At 38.0% G+C, this 24668-nt stretch overlaps 2 protein-coding genes across 5 annotated transcripts in view; one reads left to right on the top strand and one right to left on the bottom strand.

Annotated features, from left to right (window-relative positions):
- Positions 1–11070, bottom strand: part of LOC117405332 (general transcription factor IIF subunit 2) — a 32663-nt gene extending 21593 nt beyond the window's left edge. For both annotated transcript variants that reach the window (XM_059030176.1, XM_059030175.1), the window contains exons 1-4: positions 10868–11070; positions 8242–8315; positions 6868–6886; positions 5692–5836 (exon numbers count right to left, since the gene is read on the bottom strand). In XM_059030176.1, the coding sequence (XP_058886159.1) occupies positions 5692–5836; positions 6868–6886; positions 8242–8315; positions 10868–10933 (304 nt within the window). In that variant the 5' untranslated portion in view covers positions 10934–11070. The remainder of the gene's footprint in view (positions 1–5691; positions 5837–6867; positions 6887–8241; positions 8316–10867) is intronic.
- Positions 11071–11988: 918 nt separating this feature from the next.
- zgc:152951 (uncharacterized protein LOC569013 homolog) lies at positions 11989–24145 on the top strand. Of its 3 annotated transcripts, none has more exons than XM_034008024.3 (9): positions 11989–12111; positions 13286–13562; positions 15630–15747; positions 18591–18664; positions 18975–19172; positions 19465–19602; positions 19984–20073; positions 20859–21002; positions 22080–24145. In XM_034008024.3, the coding sequence occupies exons 2-9, from the start codon at positions 13314–13316 to the stop codon at positions 22206–22208; spliced, it is 1140 nt and encodes a 379-aa protein (XP_033863915.3). In that variant the 5' UTR covers positions 11989–12111; positions 13286–13313; the 3' UTR covers positions 22209–24145. The 3 variants fall into 3 exon arrangements, with proteins under 3 accessions (XP_033863915.3, XP_033863914.3, XP_058886161.1); XM_034008023.3 differs by having other exon boundaries at positions 12022–12111; positions 13306–13562; XM_059030178.1 differs by lacking the exon at positions 20859–21002 and having other exon boundaries at positions 12022–12111; positions 13306–13562.
- The last annotated feature ends 523 nt before the right edge of the window (positions 24146–24668 follow it).

Here is a 24668-nt window from a genome sequence, read left to right on the forward strand (position 1 = left end):
AAGCTCAGAATACGCAGTTTCTTCAGCTTCAAGCTTCCCTGCAGCGACGAAGATCTCCTAATCAGCCCACCTCTCCACCCTCCTTTTCTAGAGCAGGCCTCCCTCCTCAGCTGTATTCTCCCCATTCATTTCGTATAGGTGCAGCTACCTCCGCTGCAAGAGCCAGCATCAACCACAGTCTGATCAAGACCATGGGCCGCTGGTCCTCTTCTGCAGTAGATTTATTACGTTCATTCATCTTCTCCGATATAGTTGCAGCCCATTTTAAAATCGCTAGCATGCCCGGAGTGGGGGCTACCTGTTCGCCGGGGCCACCAGAGGTTTTCCCCTAACCTGCCTCAAGGGGTTTTTTCCTCTCCACTGAGCGGCAGGTATACACATAGTCACATCCTACTAACAAATCTACTAATCTCCCTCTGTTCGTCCTGTTCGTCATTCTGGTCTTTTGTGTATGTTATGCGTTGGCATGTGCTGTCTTGTTTGTCTCACGGTGTGGGAGTTTTCGTGAGGTGCCGGGGGTCCATCCTTTGGGGGGCAAGTGAGGCTCACTTCCCCGACCTCAGGGCTAGGCAGCCGCCTCCCTTACCTTCAGGGGTTCTCACCGCGTGAGTCAAAGCGGACCCCCGGCCAAACTCTGTTCTGTCGCAGCTCCTGCGCTCATCTCGCTCGAGGCTCTCTTCTATTCTGCCTCTCTTCAGGACGTGGTCACTCGTGCCGAGTCCTATACTAACCTCAATGCTTTGTCCTTATTTTCAGGTCCCAGGCAGCGTGATGTCTCGGCCAATCAGGGGTTTTACGAGCGCCCCTTACAGAAGCCTCAGATGCTGGGTACCTCTCTCATCTCCTCCCGAGGGGCGGCTTTCCAAGTCATAACCCTCATATGTGTTTTCAGGTTGCCGGGTCCTCCGCCCCTGGGATGTCGACAGCGTCGGCCCCAGTCGGTGACCTCTTTTCTATCCTGTTTCCGGTTGCCGGGTTCTCCGCCCCTGGGATGTCGACAGCGTCGGCCCCAGTCGGTGACCACATTCTGTCCTACTAACTGCTCCTTGCTACTTCTTCTGCCTTATCCTTCCCCCCCCAGCTCACGCCCAGTGAAATGAGTAAAAAAAAAAGTGATATCTGAAACAAAAATACATTGGAAAAAACGCCAATTGTTTCTACTAACTTGGCATGTGTTTTTCAGGCACAATAAAAGCGGATCGAACTTGCACCAAAAACACAAGCTAAGTTAGTAGAAACAATTGGGGCAACCTTGGCCCCCATCAGTTTTACAGTTGTGCCTATATGCTTTGTGCTGGGCAAGGTTGCCCCAATGGTTTCTTGAAACTTGGCTTGTGTTTTTGATATCTCCGCTTTAAATGGCTGGGCACTTTTGATAACTTGGCGTTTTTTCACATTGCCAATGTGTTTTTGTTTCCAATATTAAGCACATAAAGCAGCAAAGCCCCCACCTTTACTGGCAACCTGTTGCACTACTAACGAGTTCATTTTTTTTTTTGGTATTACTTTAAAAAGGGTATGTGCCGTATTACAGGATTTTGTTCACTACTCAAAAATAAAAAGCGAAAACAAAGAACCCTAATTAAAACCCAAAGGGATCAAAGCAGCTTAGGCTCACCAACAAAACTGCTGCCGTCAGATTTTATTTCTGACTGCCCTTCTAAAGAAGAAGAATGTGATTCTGTCACATTAGAATTAACAACAACCACCTAACAAATCGTTTTTTTTTAGATGCAATTAATCTGTGATGAATTAGTATAACAAACAATGCCTAATTGCACATAAGTTGAAATATGGAAACCCTGAGAATACTATGGTGATTCTAAGAGATGCTCGTTATACGCAGGGTGTTCGTTAAACAAAGTGTACGATTTATTCAGATTAATCTGGTCATTTTGATTGAACCTTGTTTTGAATCCCCTCCCCCCTCACATTGAGACTGTAGTAAAACCTTAGTTTAAAGTTAGTACCTCAAATCGCATTAAAAAATGGTCTGGGTGACAGGTTGAAATGTAGCAAATGAAAACATCATATGAGCTAAAATGAAGGCCCTTGGCTATGAAAGGATACATGTATGCACTGAAGTCACAGATCAAAGGGAATCAAACAGAGGCTGAAATGTGAGTGACTGGAGCAGTTACACACAGATCATCCTAACCTACTGCTTCATTCATATGAGGTGTAGTTAAAACAGAACAGAGCATGCAAATCATTCCTTTGCACCGATTCAACAAAAGGTTTACAGATAAATCAGTTGTACGGCATTATTCAAATACAAGCGGGCACAGTACCTCTGCACTAATAAATTACACAGCATCAAACGGCTTTGGCAATAAACTTAAGCAATAATATATAAAAGCAAGTCCAACACAAATAGAAAAATAGAGGGATAGCTAAAGTCCCATACTTGGAGAGAAAAGTGTTTCTTTGCACAAGAATTATTACTGTGCAGTTATGCAGCACACAAGAAGCAGACACAGCTTAACAGAAGGTAGCAGCAATAGTGTCTATAGTCATCAATTATTAACATACTGTAGACCTTCAAACAACTTCACAATATCTAGCTAATCACTTAATCTATTTTTCTTTCCATTAAAACAAAAACACGATTCTACTGATTAATGTACGTAATTCATTGCAAAGGATTGCAAATTAATATGAAAAAAATGTCAATGAGAACTATTTTTAAACTTAGGAAAATAGAGCTAACAAAATTCCATACTGAAGATTTATTACCCTCACATTTTCCTATATGATAAAATGTGTTACTTTTATGAGATCTATCAAATGATGGCAATACATATCAGATCAGATTTACTCTGATTATTTTGTTAATTAATGCTTTAATTTAGCTGCATTACTGCTGCTCCCCCTATTCCTATGGTGGACATCTTTTGGTTCTTTGCTTATTTTCTGTACTTCAGTATTTACAGATTTTGAAGTACAACGCTGCAGATATTCAATTAGAAATTCAAATTAAAAGCTTGGCTAGCAGTCTTTGATTACATATTCATGGGTGAAAGTGGCCAATGATGATTTTGACTAAAAAAGAAATTCAGAAATTACTTCACTTACAACTTGTCATTTTACCAGATGGATCAACTTGATCGATCTCACATGAGGCTAGTTAACAAACACAGTTTTTGAAATGTTACATTTTACACGTATGCATAATTCACATATTAATTTTATAAAACCTCAGCCGCAAAAATCATATACAATCTCTGCTTAACATAATCAAATTGTAAATACAGGGTTCATACAGTTTTTCTGAGTTTGACAATTTTCTATGTTGATAACTAATAACCAACTGTAAAAAATAAAGTTTTTTGCATTACCATAACAAAACATAGAATACAAGTGTGTTTACAGAGCCAACAAAGTAGAGTGGCAAAATATGGGCTAGGTGCCTATGGTCTGAATCAAGTTACATTTCAACAGGAGAAAAATATACTAAAAGATCACAAGTCATCAAGTATGTGAAAACATTCCTGAACCCCTTTTTTCACACTTGCAGAAAGCACCCACTGCCTTCTTAATGCAGGCTTTCATCTGTTATTTTGTTACCATGACAACCTACATCCATTTTACATGAGGTTCCTTTCAGCATCATCTTAAAGTCAGACACACACACACACTTCACTGCTCCACCCACATTATTTTTTCTCCTGGTACTTTTGTCTGGTTGCTTTTTGGGCATAATTTCCCTGCAGTGTACAGTCACTGTATTTAGCCAGATCTAACAGGAGTACCCGTTCAGTTTGTTTTATTGTATTCCAATTTAGTTAGTGATTTTACAGTTTTGTGAAGCCCATCCTGTTGAGGTTCTGTGGCTCAAATTCAGCATCTAAATTATGGCCAAGAAGAAACTGCATCACCCAACGTCAATCGAGTGTCTACTGTGAGTTAGCAGTAACAAATAACGGTGTTTACAGAGCCTGCTGACTTTGCTGAAGGTAAAACCTATTCACCTTGGAATCATGCCAATGGTTTTGTCTCTCATAGTGAGTGGGTGGGTAGTGGGTGCTCATGGAAATTAGGTGTCCATCACTATGACCCTGTTCACACTACTGTGCTGGCCCAGGCCCGCCTCATATTTGGGTCTGCAACCCCGTTCACATTTGTGGTTTAAAGGCACCTTTGAGCAATCACATATGTGGCTGAAAAGCAGGCATAAAATGTGGCAAATTGTTTTTTGTTTTTTTTAAATGGAACAATAGCCTGCACTCAGAATGGAAGAACTACCGGGATATACAGTAATCTGATTTGTAGCAGCTGTTTCTTATTAATATATATTTTTTCAATGCAGCACAGTAGCAATTTTATGGTATATATATATATATATATATATATATATATATATATATATATATACTAATTTTGACTTAATGTTATGGTGTGTAACAGGGTGACAGTCTGAGCTTACCCCCACCTACAGAGAAATCATTTCATAGAAAAGTAAACTATTATTTAACATTCATTCCATTTACAATAAACATTCATGCATTTTACATTATACATGTTTCTTCTCATTTATACGTATTTGTTTAACCTGCATGAATACCGTCTTTGTTTACAAACATGATCGTTAAACTATTCTATTTTTTAATCGTTATTATTATTATTATTGTCATTATTATTCTCTAGTCCCTAACCATTACCAGTAAAGACTGAACATTAGCATTGCCCCTTCTCTTGGAAGACTACCGAACATACGGCTAACAAAACCCTTGTCCCACATGTACAGCTACCCTAGAAGCGCCCTAGTCTAAATACAGCAATGCACCGTCTTATATCAAATACACTTTGCTCAACAACATGCACAACACAATAAACCACTGCTCTATCGCCAGCAGAAGAACATTAACAATCACCACAATAATAATATTAATATTTGTGTGTGTAAAAGCAAGCAGCTAAAGAAATGATCAGCATTTTAATGTAAAGACGCACACTTCTGTAGCTATGTATATCCTTGCATGCAAAATAAACAATGGTGGCTGAATATGCCAAGTCTCCAGCATTATTGATCATTATTGATATCCACAATCCTGCAGTTGTTATATTTCTTGCTTAGTTACTAAACAGGAAGAAAAGGTATTTGTGACAAATTAAGCTTCATTATGAATGCACTGCAGCTCATATGTGAAAGAAACAACCTGAACTTGAACCCGCTAGATTTTATCTTTATTTAATATTTTTATAATTAAAAGTTGTATGATGTAGAAATAATTACCATTCAATATTGATCCACTGCCATCTTGGCTAGCGAGCAATCGCCTTTCTATTTACCTTTCGCACGTGTGGGAGTACGGGTGTGTCAACTGAGCCACATAATCAAATTGGTCATATGATACGAAAAGGCGCCCCTTAGTCTGCTTTGCGTTCATACATATGTAAAGGCCGGCCCTGGTTCTGGATTGCAGGCCACATCGAAATGGTGGCCTAAATCTAGGCTGGCCCTGGGCTGCCTTTTCTTTTTTGGAGCGTCTACATATGAGAAAAAGCGGCCCTGAGGCAGCCCTGGGCCACCTTAAATCGAAACTGTGAATGGGGTCTACGCGAGCCAAATGCTTCTGCTCTTACTTCTACTACTTTCCGCAAATACAAATTAAATAACAATGAATCCTCTAAGGTGACCTTGATACTGACCTTTTCTTCTGCACTACTAATAAGAGGTTTTTGATTTACCTGAGGAGCTTTCTGTAAAGACTGCCAAGGTCTGTCCTCCCACACTCTGCATTGTAAAGGGATGGTCACGCGGTGCTTTGACTGTGGTGGACTTTTCTCCTGTATCCTGAATATTAGTCAGCTCTTCATTTAGTGTGAAGGATACCTGGGGGAAACCAATTACATCATGGTCAATTTACTGCAGCAATCAATTAACCGTAGCATTTCAATTTCATCTGCTAACCGCTACATTTTCAATGAGGTGCAAACAGTAAGTTACGCTAAGCTATTGCAGCTTGATTCTGAAACAGAAAATACAGAAGCTTGATGTATTGGTAAATGCTTTTGGGAGATGTGTTATGGAATAACAAACAGGGTTTATTTATGATTGCATTAGCTGTGTAATATTTATATATATATATTATTGAAAAGCCTTTTATATATATATATATATATATATATATATATATATGACTACTTCCTAGTTTTGTAAATATGATAAGTTCTGAAATTAAGCATTTTAGGAGGTCTTTAAAATGCCAATCGGAGCTATATTTAAAACAAGGCTAACCTTCCCTTTCCAACACGCTGACTCCACTGAGCTCCACAGACTGTCCCTTTTTCTCAACAGCAGCAGTAGCTAATTATCTTATTTGTCTACTGTGAAGCAATTAAAATGTAACAGTAATCCACATTTCAGCATTTCTGAGTCTGCCAGTGGACTGCAAGCTGTTCAAAGTTAGACAAATGTAAGCAATTTACCTATAAGAATTGGCAAGCATTTTCAGTACTCTTACAGAGGAGATTATAGCTCCTTCATCAACAATGAATCATGCAGAACAGAACTCATGACAAAAGCCAGAGGGAAAGGGATGGAGGTTCTCTCTAATATAATCATTTTGTGTTCTATAATCCATCATCTGTGGATTGCACTCAGTTTCTGTTTTTAATTTAGTTTCTTTCTGCTTAATCACCCGATAAAAATCACTGGTTGTGGAGACAATATAAATAAGGGTTGCTAAACTGCCTGCAATTATAATTACGATTTGACAACAGTGACATCCAGTGGCTAACAAAACACCATGCAATAAAGTACTTTCCTTAAAGTAATTCCAGCCATTTCAACACCCATTTCCTTTCATTTTCTTAGCATAAGATGAAAGAAAATCAGCGCCTATCGTCCGAGTCACTTCTTACCTCTGTTTTTCCTTGATTCCTGCAAAACAGAAGTAAAGAAAACTTGTGTTAATACTGATTCACAAAAGAGGTTTACAAAACACGAAGCACAATATCAATATAATAGAAACTTAAATTCAATGAGACTAGAAGCCTTTTTCATTTGGCAGTGAATTTATGAAGCTTATTTTAATATTTCTAATTTTGGCACTATTGAGTGTTTAAGTTATGGATGATAATCTAAAACATCCTGCAAAATAGATATTATATATATACTGAGCATCAAAATAAACTTATCACTTATAGTTGAGCATCAAAAGAAATGCACTAGATGTGATAGAAAAATGACAAACTCTGTTTAAGAGCAGGTGCAGTGACTTTTTATTGTGCCGATTAACAATTGACATCACGAAGATGCTGCAAAATGATCTGTCGATCTTGGGCAGGTGTTGTGACTCTTGGTCTCCCAGTTCATGGCCTGTCATTGACAGAGTGGGTCTGGTTATACCGTCTCGCCAGGTTTGAAATTGCTGGCTGTGAGCACCCAAGATGGTGAGCCACAGTATGCTTCCCTAGTCCAGCCTCCAACATCCCGATTGCACGAAGGCGCTGCTCTCTTGACAGATGTGGCATTTTTTTTTTCTGTGATTTTCTTTAATGCTTTTATTCAAGCTTAATTCAACAGCTGAAATCACTCCATATCCAGTGTCCAATCAACTGTCTCACTAATTAGGTCATTAAGTGCATATGCTTCAGTCAGTCACTCAAGCATGTCATGGTCAAAGATGAACGATTGAGTGATTAAAAAGAAACCAAAAACATTTCGTCAATGTCCACCATTTGTATACCTTATTCTTTTTCGAAAATAAATGTGTTATAATAGTGATAAGTTTCTTTTGATGCTCGCTACACATATATACACACACACACATATAAATATATATAATTTAAATCAGGATGCACTTAGTAGTTTGGCAGTCATTATTTACCACAATTGTGATACTCCAATAATTATTTTGTCCATATTTGATAATTACATTTAATAAAATCTACTGTAGAAGCCATGATTATAATTCCTCTTTGGAATGTGCCGGCTCAGTACAGCCTCACATAAAAGACATGTTGTTTCTTTTTCTTTGAGCCAAAGAAACATTTGGGGCTTTTTTTTTTAATGTATTTTCAAAACTGTTTCAAATAGTTTTAAACTGGTCCACAATACAAGTAAACGTCACTAAATAAAGCAGATTAATCAGAACCACCCTTGAGACTATCTCCGGAGGTGGTTTCAACTGCAGTTCTAAAGACACTGTAGTGTAGATAGTAACTGTATTAACCCATTTGAAAGCAGGTTTAATCACTAGTGGTTTAATATTCATAGTGTGGACAGGGCCTTACTTGGCGATCCTTAGCTTTCCCACTTCTCCTCTTCCTGTTGATTTGGCCCATTGCTGGGAAAGGTACTTTGGAACCTGTAAAGAAAACATAAACTCATGTCATCAGACTATGAAAAAAATAAACCAATTCTTAACAAATATTAAAACCTACAGACTCGGGTGAGGCTTATCCATGCTATGGTAAGTATATTTTTGGTTTCATTGCATTAAAAAAAAAATGCTTAAATAATAATAATAATACAGTAGCAGACGCAGATTCAGACTAGGGCCCGGACCGAATCAAAACTTTGACAACACGCTAATCGCACTTAACAAAACTGTATTTAATAGTTTTCTTTTTTTTGTAAGTATCTTATTACTTCTACTCATAATAAAAATGCTATTAAATACAGTTTTGTTAAGTGCAATTAGCAGCTTGTCAAAGTTTTGATTTGGTCCCAGCCTAGTTCACATCGGTTCATGTGACCCAATAAGAAAAAAAAAAACAACAATCCACACTTTTGACATTCAAGACGTTTTCATTTATTATTTTAAATATGTAATACTCCGAATGTGATGTGTTCCTAAAAACCATATTACTCTGGTGCTTTTTTCACTTTCAACCTCTTCTTTCTGAGCTAGCTGACCTAGGGAGTGTTTATGTCCCACCCCTATCACTTCTGATTGGCTTGCTGTGGAAAAGGCCAATCTTCTATTGGTTACAAAAAAAAAAAAAAAAAAAAAAGTTAAGAAAAACAGCACTGCAAAGACTCTGGCAAGGCTCAGACTAATATTTTAATCTTATTTGCTCCTTTAAAGTATTATTTCCCTTTTTTGACAATTAGTAAATAAGTCGTACTGCTTAATTATTAAATTAGCCTGACATTTAAATAGATACATCTCGTAAACTTACTAAAAAAAAGTCGCTAAGGTTTTAGCTGATTAGAAAAAATTGTGTTGTGTAATTTATATAATTATTGTGAGCCTGCTTTGTGATCAAGCACTTGTTGAAAAGGCACGTTTACTAATTAGAAGCATTTTATGACAAACTTTCCCTGGCAAAAATGTTTAAAAATACATTTTTTCGATTTAGTTTTGCCAACCTAGTTTGCCATTTACCATACTGAATGCTATTTTTGAATATATAAAAATGATTAAACTTTTTAACTCGATTTGAACTGCTGAGAATAGCCACCTAAATGACAGTGGACTATATTGTAAAAACACATAGGCCCAGATATTTGAAAGGTTTATGCAGGCGCAGAGGGTTTTGCCTGAATGCGCAAAATGTGCCATATTCGAAACTTCTTTTTGCGTGCCACAATCCGTTTTGCGCTGTGCACAAACATAATGTATGCATAGCGCAATCTGCGAAATGCAGGCGCTTTCCGAGGTACTACAACACTGGAAAACACCCAGCGATCATACAAGATTCCATCCACATCTATATAATGATTGTATTCAGAAGAACGATTGTGATAGCAGCACCACTAGTGTTAATATAGGTTTAAAAAATAAACAGGGAAGCTGCAATCATGATCTTTCTTTCGGACCGAAAGAAAACTAATCACTTTCCCAAGCACGGTATCACAGTACATCCTGTCGGTATGTAACATAGACCGAGCTGGCAGATACTAAACAACTACCTGTATAATGCAGGAAAGCTTTACTTTAATAGACACATACAGCAGTATATCAACCCTAGATCGATCAAGCAACAGTTTGCACGTCAGTCATTTTAGGAGGGAATGGCTCACAGTTTTCTTGGTTGTTTTATTCAGCAGTTGATGATGAAGACTACTGTAAATGCTCCAAGTTTTGCTTATTATAGTTTTACTCCTAGTACATTACTTAAATTTACTAATGTGTTTCAAAGAATAATTTCCTCAAAGTATGTTATAAATGTGTTGAGGTGAGGAGGGGGTCACAGGGATTTTGTGTATCTTGAAGAATTTAATGAACCAGTCAAGCTACAAGCCTAGATCTACCCCTGAGTTGACCTGTTCTTTATTTTATTTTTTTCCCTCAGCTGGGGAATGCTGGTCTGCATGGGGATAATGCACAAAGACGTGTTCTTGATTTAACAAATCACAGTTTTATTACCAACCTGTGATCAGACCTAGCTGTGGCAAACTGAAGCGCACAGCAGGTAAGATTTATGAAATTATTTTATTAGCTTCAACCAGTCTGCATATAACATGTTCCTCCCTGTACCTGAATCTCAACGTAGCCAAGGAATCAAGTAGATAGTGTGTAACATGATGTAGTAGTATGTAAAGTCACATACGGATAACTATTGACCATTGTTTTTACTTCAAACATTAAGACACACTGTTTTCTCTCCAATTCTCATGTACATTTGTCAATACTGGAATAATACTGTACCGACATACGATCAGTTGTATATTAATGCTGGTTCCTGTAGGTGGGTAGTTTTTAATTGACGATAAGGCTTGCAAAATCCAAAACTAAGTAAATCTAATTTAAAGATATGGAATGTATTATTATGAATCTCCTGAATGGTAATGACCAGTGAAGAGAACCGGTACCGTACCGCACATCCGTTCAACATACAGAGTACTTAAAAACCGCGTCTTACTAAAAAGGTAAAAAAAAAAAAAAACAAAAAAAAAAACCGCACGTCTTACCTTAACCAGCCAGACTCCCGTGTTTTGTTTGGCTCCTGTTAAATCGACTTCTCCTTTATCCGACATTGCGGTTTCGGGTTATTTGAATTACTCTTTCAAGTAAACAAATGCAGACTACCTTGTGTTTCTACATTAGCGCTTGGAATAAAGAATATGCGTACCAAAAACACACAGCTACCGTGGCTCTGAATGGACAGCTCCTGATCAGTAAATTTAAACGCTTAAATCGATGTCGATATTACAAAATACCGCAGAGGCGCTGTTGTAACCAATTCCTGGTCACTTAAATTTCAATCATTTAAAAAAAAAATTAAAAATTAAAAACGCTTCTTAATTTAGGTTAACACTTCGTCGCTCAATTAACAAAATGAAATATACCACTACAGCTAAAGGTAAAGTGACAGTAAAACATTTTGGGGGAAAATAAAAACAGTGTCGTACATTATGACGTCATTCAGAGCGCAAATTGTGATGTTGTTTATGCCAAGGGAGCTTTGTGATGTCACTGGAAGTAAAATCAACCAGTACTCACACAGTGAATTTAGTGCCGAATTTGGTATCTGTTTCCAGAAAACACAGCAAAAATATATTTACCTTATTAGTATGTTCTTATCCCATAATCCTAATACATAATGCTAGGAAGAATAATACAGTCTAGAGTTTTGGTTCAGCATAAGAAGGCCTTGAGTGTTTAACTGTAAAATAATTTTCTGGACTGGAAAAAAAAATGGACAGGTCAAACCAATAAATTCAGATAGTGTTAGCTTATTGTTATTATTTATTCTTTTGTAAATACAACTCATAAACTAAAAAAAAAAAAAAAAAAACATGTATCATTAATATATGTTTAACCAACTTCTTTTAGCCATACTGATACAATGGTTATTGAACTTTTGAACTGCCATCTTCAAAATCTTCATTTTTAGTAAAATATACAAAAAACATTTTACATAATTATTCCACCTGGCCTGTTTAATAACTAAAGACAACAAATAAATGATTATTTAAATATATACATACATCTATTTAAATAATACACTTTATGTACAACATAATTGTTAATACATAATTGATCCTTCATTGTATAATCTGCAATACATGCAACCTCGTCAGCTTTGACTGTGAAATCTGGTGGACGATAGGACCCAGAGGAATTCCGAATATAACAATGTCATGCAGGAACTGCAATGTAAGCTCGATGCGGTGCACAGCAACCACAGCTTATGGTACAGTCAGAACTGATGGTAAGGTGTAGAAAATATAATAATACAAAATAATGTTTTTTTTTTGTTTATTTTGTTTTTTCTTACAGTGTGCTGGCTTTCCAAGAGTAAATTGGGCATATTATCATGTACATTTGCACTGTTCTCGCTTGACAGCGCAAGGTGACTGACTGTCCTGTGTGAGTAGTGTAGTGTAATGGGATTTGGATCACACATTGCTTGTCTAGTCGTTGAGGAATAATTGTCATTATGTAAATGTGGTACAGTACTCTCCTCAATGGTAATTAATTGTGATTTGGAAAACTACACTACACAATAATACTTGTAGTGCAATAGGTGTATTGCTTGATTCGATATTTATTTTTAGCGTGAATAAAATGGTATATGCGATGTACTGAATACTGACGATCTACCACTTTCTGGCCCTACACCGGTACATATATTTTGGAATCTCGCCAATCCATACCGGTGTAGAGTCCAGGTTGATTAGATGCAGACCTAATCGATGTATTTGTTATGGTGTTGACTACTGCTTTTCAATTATTGTACAGTAAGTACATCATGTTCATTTGCGTGTATACCCCGGCTTTTTTATTTTTTATTAGAGCGTTTTTATAGGAACGGCAGTGCATCCACCACCTATTCGTGGTTATCAAGAGGCTCCTCAAGAAACATGCAGTTGATGCAATCCAGGCTGATTCGACATAGATGTAAAATGGTCTAATAAAATCCAGCCATGTGTGTTTTATACTAGCGTAGTATGATTTGATCAAGTCAAGCTCAACTCCTTAACGTTCTAATGAATAAATGCAGATGCAATTGACCTTTTCCTTTATATGTATGCATATATGTCGGTTATATGTAGGTAACCTAGAAAATGTGATAATGTACAACATTCTAAACAACCACACACAGTAGCTTGGTTGCTGTTATTGTTTTTCTCACCACAACACATTAGAGTACAATATTTATGTTCGTGGAACTAATGCAACAAATTGATTATGGCTGTGTCCTACACTGTATTGACACTGTTTTGGTTGGTGCTTCCAAGTTTTTCTTTTTGTTTTCTGCCTTTGAAGTGGTGCTGATACAGTCTGCAGAGCAAAATTAATAAACTATTCGTGTGGAATGACGCAGCATTTTAAAACAAAGAAGCACTGGCTAGAAACTAAATGTTTTTTTTTTTTTTTTTAAGTCAGGATTTCTTCTTTGCAGCCTCTCAGATGGAAACAGACTCGGAAAGCTCAGGGAGGCTGACAGGTAGAGTGACAGTGTATACGATCGTGGGCTGCACGCACTGTCTGCGAGCTAAATCCCGTCTAAAGGACCTGGGACTCCCGTTCTGCGAGGTGGATGTGAATGAGCACAGCGCTGTGGGGCAGAAGATCAGAGAGCTCACTGGCCGCAGCAGCGTACCGCAGATATTTTTTAATAACATACACATCGGGGGCAACGACGACTTCCAGAAACTGGTGAGTATTGTACAGCAGCCTTACCCTGATAAAAGTGTACCACGGCACTGTTACATGCTTATACTATGCATTCACCATCACTGTGTCCTTTGCCATCGTTAAAGAGAACATCGCCATGGGTATGAAATGTAGAGTTATCTAAACGAATGTATTCTTCTTGTTTTTAAAATCCAGTCTATCGTTTTCTGTTTCTGGTGACTATGTTTAAAGCGTACCTGTGGTCTCAATAGAGCTCCAAGTCATGCCTAAACACCAATGTAAGCTCAGTAGTTGGTGGTGTTGGTTAAATTGCCCACTAGTCAATAGTTGGTTATAACTGTTGTTGGTTAAATACTGCCCACTAGTGGGTTTTGTCATTAATTATTGTTGGGTATGTCACTAGACAATGTGGGGAAGCTATAAAAAAGGCCAACAAGATGCTCGGATATATTGTAAGAAGTGTTGAATTTAAATCAAGGGAAGTAATGTTAAAACTTTACAATGCATTAGTAAGACCTCACCTAGAATATTGTGTTCAGTTCTGGTCACCTCGTTACAAAAAGGATATTGCTGCTCTAGAAAGAGTGCAAAGGAGAGCAACCAGAATTATCCCGGGTTTAAAAGGCATGTCGTATGCAGACTGGCTAAAATAATTGAATCTATTCAGTCTTGAACAAAGAAGACTATGTGGTGATCTGATTCAAGCATTCAAAATCCTAAAAGGTATAGACAATGTCGACCCAGGGGACTTTTTTGACCTGAAAAAAGAAACAAGGACCAGGGGTCACAAATGGAGATTAGATAAAGGGACATTCAGAACAGAAAATAGGAGGCACTTTTTTACACAGAGAATTGTGAGGGTCTGGAACCAACTCCTCAGTAATGTTGTTGAAGCTGACACCCTGGGATCCTTCAAGAAGCTGCTTGATGAGATTCTGGGATCAATAAGCTACTAACAACCAAACAAGCAAGATGGGCTGAATGTCCTCCTCTCATTTGTAAACTTTCTTATGTTCTTATGTTCTTATGTTCTCTGGTTGGTAAAAAAAAAAAAAGTTACGAAAAGAGAGAGGGGAGAGACGCCATTATGGAAAATGTTAATGCTGTGAGTGTTAACGCGTTGGCTCTGTTTAAGTTGTAATGTTCTAAAACAAGGAGAATATAATTGTGCCTTTGACCGAACAAACTGCCTCCGAGTCTTATGTACTTTACGAGGGGAGAGATAAAGAGAACAGACAAACATGAGAGAGAGAGAGAGAGTAGGACAACCACGTAAGCAGCGCGTAAATAAAACCTATTATACCAAGTACAGCTGGTATTTCTTAAGGCAAATACACACGCAATACGATTGGGGACAAGATACTTTCGCAGTGACATGACCATACACACCTGAAGCGACACAGACAAGATGCGACATATTGGAAAATTGCCACATCTGTAAAACTGTAAAAATTGCTATTGACAAAACTATAATCAAGACTGATACATCATATTCGTCAACATGGTGTGGAAATTATGAGTGTCTTTTCTGATGGTATTTCAACATATATGGCAATAAATGGACTCCCATATATTATCTTTCATCTGTGTATCTTTATAATTGCAGTGCTCTTTGTCATAAAGCTCTGGGTATTTTTCCATGGCAAGTATTATTTTTGGATACTTCTTCAACCTGGTGGACCACGTGCATTGAAGCTGTTCTCTGCTCAATTCCCTAGTTGTCGAGCGAAGAAATCACAAAACATAGGATTCAGTCCTATTTATTTTGTGTATCGCCAGTGTTGCCCTGGCATCGCCTGCCGTGCTACCTGGGGTGTGAAAGATACTTATCAAAAGTATAGGTTCTATTAATTTTGTCTCATCGCACCTGGTGTGTGGGCCTTTACTGATACACATCCAGGGGGCAGGTTCATAATCGTTATTTTGAGAGACAACTATTATTTTTTCACAAGGATGTGATAACAGAAGGACAAAGTAATCCAAAGTGAATCTAAACGACAAGAAGACTGCATTAGTTAAGATATCTCTTAATATTTCAGGCCCATACCAAGTTGCTGTTTGAGTTTTTGTCTTGATTTGTCTTTACAGCCAGCAGAGGAGCTCCAGAGGCTGATAAATATAGTAAAAGAAGAGCCTTTGTTATTAGATGCACCTCCACTGCAGGTCGAAGGAAGCAAAGAGCATGATGGAGACCACAAAGAAGGGGGTTTGTATTAGAGGCAATAGAATGACAACACCTCTTAGAGATACGAAGCTCTGAATTCTGTTTTTTAATTTAGGTTTCAAAAGACTTTCTTTCCCATGCACCATACTTGTTATATAAAAAGAATACTCCATGCATGTTTATAGAGTGCTGTGGTTATTTCACGGATGAGGATAGGGGTCGAGTGTGTTTTTTACAGCCAACCTCAAGAGTGAAGTTCCTGGAGTATTCTTTTAAGTATGGAGTATGGAAAATAAAATTAAACCTGAACTGAATTTGGAGAATTGCTTTCCTCAGATCAAGGTTTCCATAGACAATTCAAGATGTACCCTCTATATAAAATAGGATGATTCTTCAGATCCCAGTGAAAGGATTACAGCCTTCTACGAAAGTGACCCCAAATCCAGTGTAATGGAGAAACCCACTCAGTATACTGTGTATCATGTCATCCCATTACTGAAACAGTGGCTTATCTGTCGCATGGGACTATCTGATTGTTGCATAAGACTCACGTTGATGTATCTAAATCAAGCAACTGTTGTGTTTCACTGAAACTTTGTTGCACGATGGAACCTATCAGGGGGACAATCTGCAATGTTAAAACATTAAAAAGAAGCAACAACAAAATCTGTATTAAAGCTTTGATGTTAAATTGTAAGAAACTCGTGGAAATATCTCAGCAAATTCCTTCATAAGCGTTGTAAGTTTCTTACAGTTATTTATTTATTTATTTATTATTAAGGAAGGGCAAAAGACCCTTTAATGAGTGATCAATTACTTTAAAAAAGTTAATAAAAAATACTGCATTCAGTATTTTTTCCAATGCAAAGTGTTAGTCTGTATATATTTTCAGACTAACTCTAACATATTGTGTTCCCCTTTTTTAATCTTACCAACTATTCAGAGTGGTGACTATCATGCCCCAGGTTGATATTTGCAGTCAATTGATCTGCAGTTGCTCGCCTCTTTTGCACTTCGAATTAATGCACGGATATCACGATCCTGGAGTATGCGCTTCCGCCCACTGTTGCCCTTTGCTGATGATGTCTTTCCCTCGGAGTTCCATGCCAACATCACCTTAGACACTGTTGCTCGTGAAACATCAGCAAGTTGAGCTGTCTTGATCACTGAAGTTCCTGCCAAACGCGCCCCAACAATCACCCCTCTTTCAAAGTCACTGAGGTCTCCTCTTGCAGCCATAATTATAGGCAACCAGGCCTCTCCATCATTTTTATACATGACCCTAAGCATGCTGGGATGTTATTTGCTTAATTAATACAAGAGCCACACCTGTGTGGAAGCCCTTGCTTTCAATATACTTGGTGTCCCTCATTTAACCAGGTGTTTCCATGTTTTTGTCCACTACCTATAGATATATTCACACACACTGTGTTAAAATGCTTTGACTTTAATTCTGGAGCAGATCATAAATTCTAGGCTAGATATTCAAAGTGGCTGTATTGAAAAAGCCAGTGCCATGTATTGTGTACACATAATGCATATGTACAGCAATAGAAAATATGTACAGCAACAGAAAAGCAACATTGATTGACTAGATAGCACCGGCTGTTATACCTAAAGGTATACTTTGCTGATCAAGCCTGTGTTACATGTCAATGATGTAAGAGAATCTGGCAACTACAACTTGAGAGCTGCTTCAGAACTGAGATCAAAACAGTGGGTATACCGAGTACATCAGAAAATGAATTAAACACAGTACTAGGGTAGTTATAGTAACCACTCAGATTGATTGGAAATATCATAGAGAGGAGAAACCTGGGAAAATCTAAGTTGATGCAACTTACTCTTTAAGCAATTCAGATCATCGATTGAGGTCTGTGTACTCTGTGGGTCTTCAATTCGAGGAATGTGTTCAATACTGTAAAGCACCTTTTATCTTTATGCCATTTGAGCTGATTTAGCTTTGTATGTTATACTATGTTTGTACTGCTGTACAGTTTATCTTTCATTGATTAAATAAATGCTGTCTAAATCTGAGTTTCTCAACAATCACAAATAGAAGAGGCCACAGCATATTTGCCATGCCCTTAAAAGCATTGACTTATCCTCTTCAACAGAGTTTAAATGTGAAAGGGATGCTTTTGCTGACATGGTTGTGGCATTCAAGCAAAGTGGTATAATAGGAAACCACATGCGCTGAAAGTGCACAAAAGTACCTTCTCTGGGAAGGAGGTGGTGGATTGCCTGATGAAGGAAAAGGGTCTGGAACCTGACAGGGCACAGGTGTTCCTGAAAGATATGCAAGAGATATTATTAAGGGATAAGGCATTGCTGGGGCATGTTAGAAGGTAATAATGGAAGTCCTGAGTTAATACATTTGAACAAGGATTATTTGAACAAGGAGCTTTATTATGACTGAGGAGCACGCCACAGCAATTGTCATTATCACTATTACACTACAACTTTTTAAAGTTATGTATTTATTTACCTCTGTTTGTCTGAAATAATCATTGTGTTCCACTGAAAGGGTTCACTATTTGAGAGCAGGGCTGCAGTGTCAGTGCTTTTAGAGCAGGAGTCACTGAGTTATACCAGAACAGCCGACCCCATATAAAACTGTGGGAGAGCAGGGCCTGGTTGTTGAGCAGTATAATATAGAGATAACAATATATTAATGAAGACTAAGGTATTTTGTTCTTTGGCAACTAGATGTCATATCTGGCCCAAAAAAATGTTGGAAATGATGGAAAGCTGTTAATTTAATTTCTCAGAACCTGTGTGAAAAAAAGTGGTACAGTATAAAATGCAGAAGTGTGAGATGACACATTGCTGTCTTCTGAAATCCTAAACGTCCTACAGTAAAGCTCACTCCTGTTCTCGTTTAGCTGCTGAACTATCCGAAGCTTTGCGACGCTTGATTCTTAAGCTGTATGCAGATCACCTCTCAGCTGATGGCAAGGTAAATAGTGTGAGCATTAAAGTGGTTGTAGCTAACACAATGCTATAAGAAATCCCACCTGCCACATGATATCTGGTTCTACAGTTTGCTTGTCCAGCCTTTCAGGAAGTCTGTTACACTTCACTTTTTTATTTTGTATATCATGTTTTAAATGAAAATGCATGTTTGATAAAACAAGGATTTGTTTAAAAACTACAAATGAGAGACCAATATAGTGAATGTGCATGGCATGGACACTTTAACTTGACATTTACAAGGTGGAAAGCGTTTAGGCTGATTTGTGGAATTGCGTGAAACTGTTTTGTCCTAGTTTGTAGATTATAAGGCCATGGCCAAAAGCCAGACGTTTGAGAAGTATTGCGAGCTGGCTATTCAGCTGCAGCACGTGGAACTGGAGATTATGAGCAGGGAGGAGAAGCTGGCTTTCTTCATTAACATCTACAACACCCTGGTCATCCACGGGCACATGAAGATGGGCTCTCCGAAGAACATGTGGCAGAGGTACAGAGTGAGTATGTGAACAAATACAGCTGTATAATCAGAATTGACTGGGAAATGACAAGGGATCACAGCATCTGATCGACCTCAGTTAATATGCACAGTGACCTGCAGGTAGTGCTAACTTGAACCGAGATCGATTTTGTACAAAGAACTCAGATAAGGGTATGTAGACCTTTAGATTTTCTGCTTAAATGCAATAAACCAAATTAGGTTTTTTGTTTTGTACGAATAGGGATTTTCAAACAACACTGCATTGAACAATGACTGGCTGTTTTTTCAATTTTTATCTCTGGTTGTAGTTTTTTAACTATGTAAGTTACCTGATTGGAGGAGCAGTGTTTACACTTCAAGACATTGAAAACGGGATTCTTCGAGGGAACAGGAAAGGTGTTGCCCAGTTGATGAGGCCATTCTCTAAGGGAGATCCTCGCCTTCAGGTCAGCTCTTTGGGAGTTTTGCTGCTTGCTTTTTCAGTCATGAGTAACTCTGTTTAAAGCCGTGGTGGGATCCAAAGGAAACATCTGTTATTGATACAGCTATTCTTTGTTTCGAAACCAGCAGTGGAAGCACTATTCAGAGTAGTCATGTTACAGTAATCGAAACGTTACAAAATTAAACACTATGGCTTTGAAAATATTGTGTTACAGCCCACAATCTGGGAACTCAACACTGCATGTCATGTTTAAAACTACAGCAGAATAATATGATGTATAGTGCAATATCTAGCCAATTATAATGCACAATTCATAGCTGATAATGTTGTTATATACAATCTCTCCAATATGGTGGTGACTTTATCCCTTCTGCTTTCCTTACAGATTGCTCTCCCCGATGCGGAACCTCTTATTCACTTTGCTTTAAACTGTGGTGCAAAGGGGTGCCCCCCTATTAAAACCTATACCGCTAAGGTAAGTAATTACCTTTGAAAGTCAAAGGACTTTTTTTTTTTTTTTTAATTTAGTCGTTGCCAATTAGTTTTGATTATTTTCTCCCCAATTTGAAATGCCCAATTATTTTTTAGGCTCATCTCACCGCCACCACCCCTGCGCTGACTCGGGAGGGGCGAAGATGAACACACGCTGTCCTCCGAAGCGTGTGCCGTCAGCCGCCCGCTTCTTTACACTCTGCGAACTCACCGTGCAGCCGCCTCAGAGCTACAGCGTCGGAGGACAACGCAGCTCTGGGCAGCTTACAGGCAAGCCCGCAGGCGCCCGGCCAGACTACAGGGGTCGCTGGTGCGCAGTGAGCCGAGGACACCCTGGCCGACCTAACCCTCCCTCCCCCCGGGCGACGCTCGGCCAATTGAGCGCCGCCCCCTGGAAGCTCCCGTCCACGGTCGGCTGTGGAATAGCCTGGACTCGAACTCGCGACGTCCAGGCTATAGAGCGCATCCTGCACTCTAGCGAGTGTTTTTACTGGATGCGCCACTTGGGAGCCCCAAAAGTCAAAGGACTTTTATGATTGTTTTAATATTTCTATTAGAATTAATCTGAGAACAGCCGAGGGTCTTTTGGCCCTGCACGGCTGAGTTGAAAAACATTTAAAGAATTTTCACTAATTGCCCTTCACTGAAAATAGGCATTTAATGCTTGTCTACAGCACTTTTCTGTAGCATTGTACTTGCAACTTGGCTTGAAAATCTGGCTGTAATATTAACATGCGTGAAAACATGCGTGTAATTCTTTGAGTGCAGGATATTGACAACCAGCTCAGGACAGCAGCAGAGGCTTTTCTGGAAAACGACGACGGCTGCCAAATAAACTCTGCAAAGGGAGAAGTGCAGCTGAGTCAGATCTTCAAATGGTACAAGGTCGATTTCGGGGACACAGACGAGAAGGTGTGAATGTTGTGTGCGATCTGCATTACTGTGTATTGTAAGCCAGTCCTGAAGCATCTAAATAGCGGTACTTGGTTAATCAAAGCAGTAACTGATCTAATATTAAGCAATATTCATGACTGGCTACACCCACAGCACATGGTCTCTTTACAGACAGACTGGACTTCTCTTTCTCAGCTGTCCTTTTGTATTCTGCCATTCACTTCCATTGGAATTTAAAACCCTGTAATCCTGCGATAACGCTGTAGTTTGGATAAACAAATCGCAGACCTGGGTGACTTATTTGGTTAAAGTCAGACTTAGACTTAAAAAACAGCACCTTAAACTCAGCTAAAAATAGCTAAAACTAGAGAGTGCATCTGGTGTACTTTGAGACAACAGGCTCCTGTGCCACAGCTGTGGCCAAAAGTTTTGCATCGCCATATAGAATTAACTAATTTTGCTTCACAAAGTCGAATGAAACCTGCTGAATAATATTACATTAACATATTGAATTACATACTGCTTTTGTAGTTTTCCATATACTTCATAAAAAACTGACAAAAATCCAACATGAAATACTGTACTACTATTATGGCTTCCGGTAGACTTTTGCGATATCATGTTGTAGTTTCTTTGATTACATGATGTTAAATAAAATATCTAAATTATGTTCATATAGTTTTTTTATTATTATTATTATTCTTATGTCTTAATTCTAAAGTTCTAAAAACTTTTGGCCATAGCTGTAGTATCCTTAACTGTTTTCTTGTTGTACACTCAATGCGTCTTGTTGCTATCGCTTAAATGTCATTTTTAAAATGCCGCATTTCCTCTTTCTGAATAAAAAATTGTAAGTGTATCTGTTAATAACAGTGAAACTGCAGATGGATGAAGGTGTATTGTGGGCAGGTGGGGGTGGAAGGCTGTTACAGGTGTGTAGAATGTATTGACTGCATGAGGTTCTTAGAATGCAAGTGACAGAGTAATATGATTTCCAGTATATGTGTAAAGCGCAATAAATCCGTATATTGCACTGACCAGATACTGTAGTCTTTTGATGATTTTCTAATTTTCTTTTTTTCTTTATTCCTGTAGTTGTTGCAGTGGATCCTGAATCACATGGGAAATTCTCCAAAGAAAAAGGAACTGGATGCCCTTATACAGGCAGCTAGCTACACAGTTCTCTATCTACCCTACGATTGGTCTACTAACAGAAAGGACTGAAAAGAAACACAGCATGCAACATAAGCTCTGAATGCAGATATCTGACCAACAACTATATTCCTGATGCATGATAGCGTTGGGTGGCAGCAGAACACACTGAGAAGCACAAGGCAGAACAATTAAGAAAAACAAAACAAAAAAAACCCACCTGGCAAGCCATACAGACTCTAGAATATGCACACAGATATAAAACTCCTGAATGCAGGGTCAGTGATCTATTTTGTTAAGACAACAAATCTATTTTTAGGGATTCTGTATGTGAAATAATTATATAACTCTTTCACTCTTGTAAATACTGTAACTGCAACACAAATCGCCTCTTTAGACCATTCCATCAGTAGCTAGCAGGCCTGCTTTCCAGGCAGGAAGATGATGTCAAACCTCTTTTAAACTCACCCCCTTCTTTGTTTGTTAATGGTCTTTTTGACTCAGGAAAGAACTTTCTACTGTATGTTGTCTTCGGTCAGCAGGTTTAAAAAACAAAAAATGTTTGTCTTTGGCAATAGCGTTACTTCCAGGGTCACTATAGAATAATATAATTCTTCTGGCACAGATAAGGAAGGTACTTGGTTAAAAGTGATACTAGTGCTACTATTAGCATGTTCATTGGCATGTATTCATTGATTTCATCTGTGCCCATTGCATGTTTTATTATGTCCAGCACCCTATTAGGATCTTCTTTAGCCTGTTCCATGATAGTGCCTTCTTATTGACCTGCATGACAGTTAATACCTCAATGATATAAACCTAAACTGATATAACCACTTTAGTTTGCTAGTCCAGTGTTGTTAGAGTCTACATTGTATGGAGGATTTGTTGGATGTTTCTGTGTTGATGCATTTAATTTCTTCTATAGAAAGATTTGTACACTTTTCAGATTTTAGGTATAAACAGCTGAGATTTTGTCTTCCAAATCAGATACAACCGTCTGGCCGTTCAGAAGTATAGGACAACTGAATTGAGTTTTAGACCCTGAGCTTTATGCATGTATGTCTTTTTAAACTTAATTTTAATTTTTAATGTAAAATATTTTATTTCACCTGAATGCCACCTTTGTAACTGCAAGCCTAACATATTTAAATTGTCATAAAATTGTCTACAACATCTACTGATTTTTATTCCATATAAATATTAATCTCTTAAGGATTAGTAAATTAAGTTGATTTGAGATAGCCTATTGACTAGATTCTAAATCTATTTTTCCAATTAGAAATGTTTAAAAAACTATGACAGATCTTACTAGTTGGCACCGTCTAACTGGGATTCTGATAATCAGGATATCTGCTTAAATGGGATCAACTCTAGGAGACGGTTCTTCTCAATGTTATTTATGTTGTTCAATTGGGATGTCACTTCCTTTAACTGGGATGTTGTATTTTTAAATGATGAATGGAGATCGCTTTTCAGAGCAAGACTGGTTTGTGTAGCACAGGGCAGTGAGTACGTGATTACTCTGACTTGAGTAAACCACCCTGAACTCTTGAAAGAGCTGGAGTCTCCTGGGGTTTCTCAGGCTGCTGTTGCAAAGAAAGTTGGCATGTCAACATCGCAGTTGCCTTGCCTTGTGATAAGATATGATTTCATTCTTTTTCATTTCACGTAGAAATAACAAACAGCAATTCATTTTGTTTAGGAATACAATTCTGTATTTAACATTTAATCATAATGTGATGTGATTTAATTATTTTTCTTTTCATTTAGAAACAAAAAAGTGACTTCTCAAATGCCTCATTTAATTGGGACAGCCAAGGTGTCCCAATAATGTGGCACTGACTGTACCAATGCCCCCCAACAATCATAAACTGGCTCTTTCTAATACTTCTTTCCACCACATTTTATTGAGGAGTTTTGTTATATATATATATATAGTTGATTTAATTACGAGGGCTAATAATGAGATCTACTGCTGTTTGAATAATTAAATGTACCTTAACTTTTTACTTGTTTCAGTTATAATACTCCTAGCATGCAGTTTAGTATGATATTATTGACACATCTGTAAACTCTTAAGCAATACAGTATATGATGCTTTTTCAATTGTAATTAATATATATATATATATATATATATAAGCAAATTATTTATTAAATAAACGTCTGTTTGAATGCAGTAGAATGTGTTATGTTTGTGTCCAAATGGTTAAAAGTGCTAAAGGCATTCATAAGGTCAGCCAGCCTCCAATTGCTATAAAGAACATAAAATTGGCATATGAGAGGATGTCATTCTGGCCATCAGTGCCAGTCCAGTTCCAAGTAGCTGGTTGATCTCAAAGCTTTGTCAAGTCATATCCAAAAGAATTATTTGGACTTTCTGTTTGAACTCTGTCTCTACTTAAGTTCCAACTGTCCTCTGGTCCAGCTCTTAGTATTGGTTAGTTAACTTTGTCAACCTCTTAAGATTTTAAAGACTTCTATGAAGCCTCCTCTAATCCTCCTTTGTTCCAGACAGAATAATCCACTC

This window comes from Acipenser ruthenus, chromosome 9 (genome assembly GCF_902713425.1).
Source record: "Acipenser ruthenus chromosome 9, fAciRut3.2 maternal haplotype, whole genome shotgun sequence".
Classification (NCBI taxonomy): Eukaryota; Metazoa; Chordata; class Actinopteri; order Acipenseriformes; family Acipenseridae; genus Acipenser; species Acipenser ruthenus.

Bases quoted from the DNA above. Each gene is read 5' to 3' on its own strand.
- zgc:152951 (XM_034008023.3), top strand. From the start codon at position 12,036: ATGTCATGCAGGAACTGCAATGTAAGCTCGATGCGGTGCACAGCAACC. The intron at 19,173-19,464 runs GTGAGTATGTGA...CTCTGGTTGTAG, and splicing joins ACATGTGGCAGAGGTACAGA to TTTTTTAACTATGTAAGTTA. The intron at 19,603-19,983 runs GTCAGCTCTTTG...CTTTCCTTACAG, and splicing joins AGGGAGATCCTCGCCTTCAG to ATTGCTCTCCCCGATGCGGA.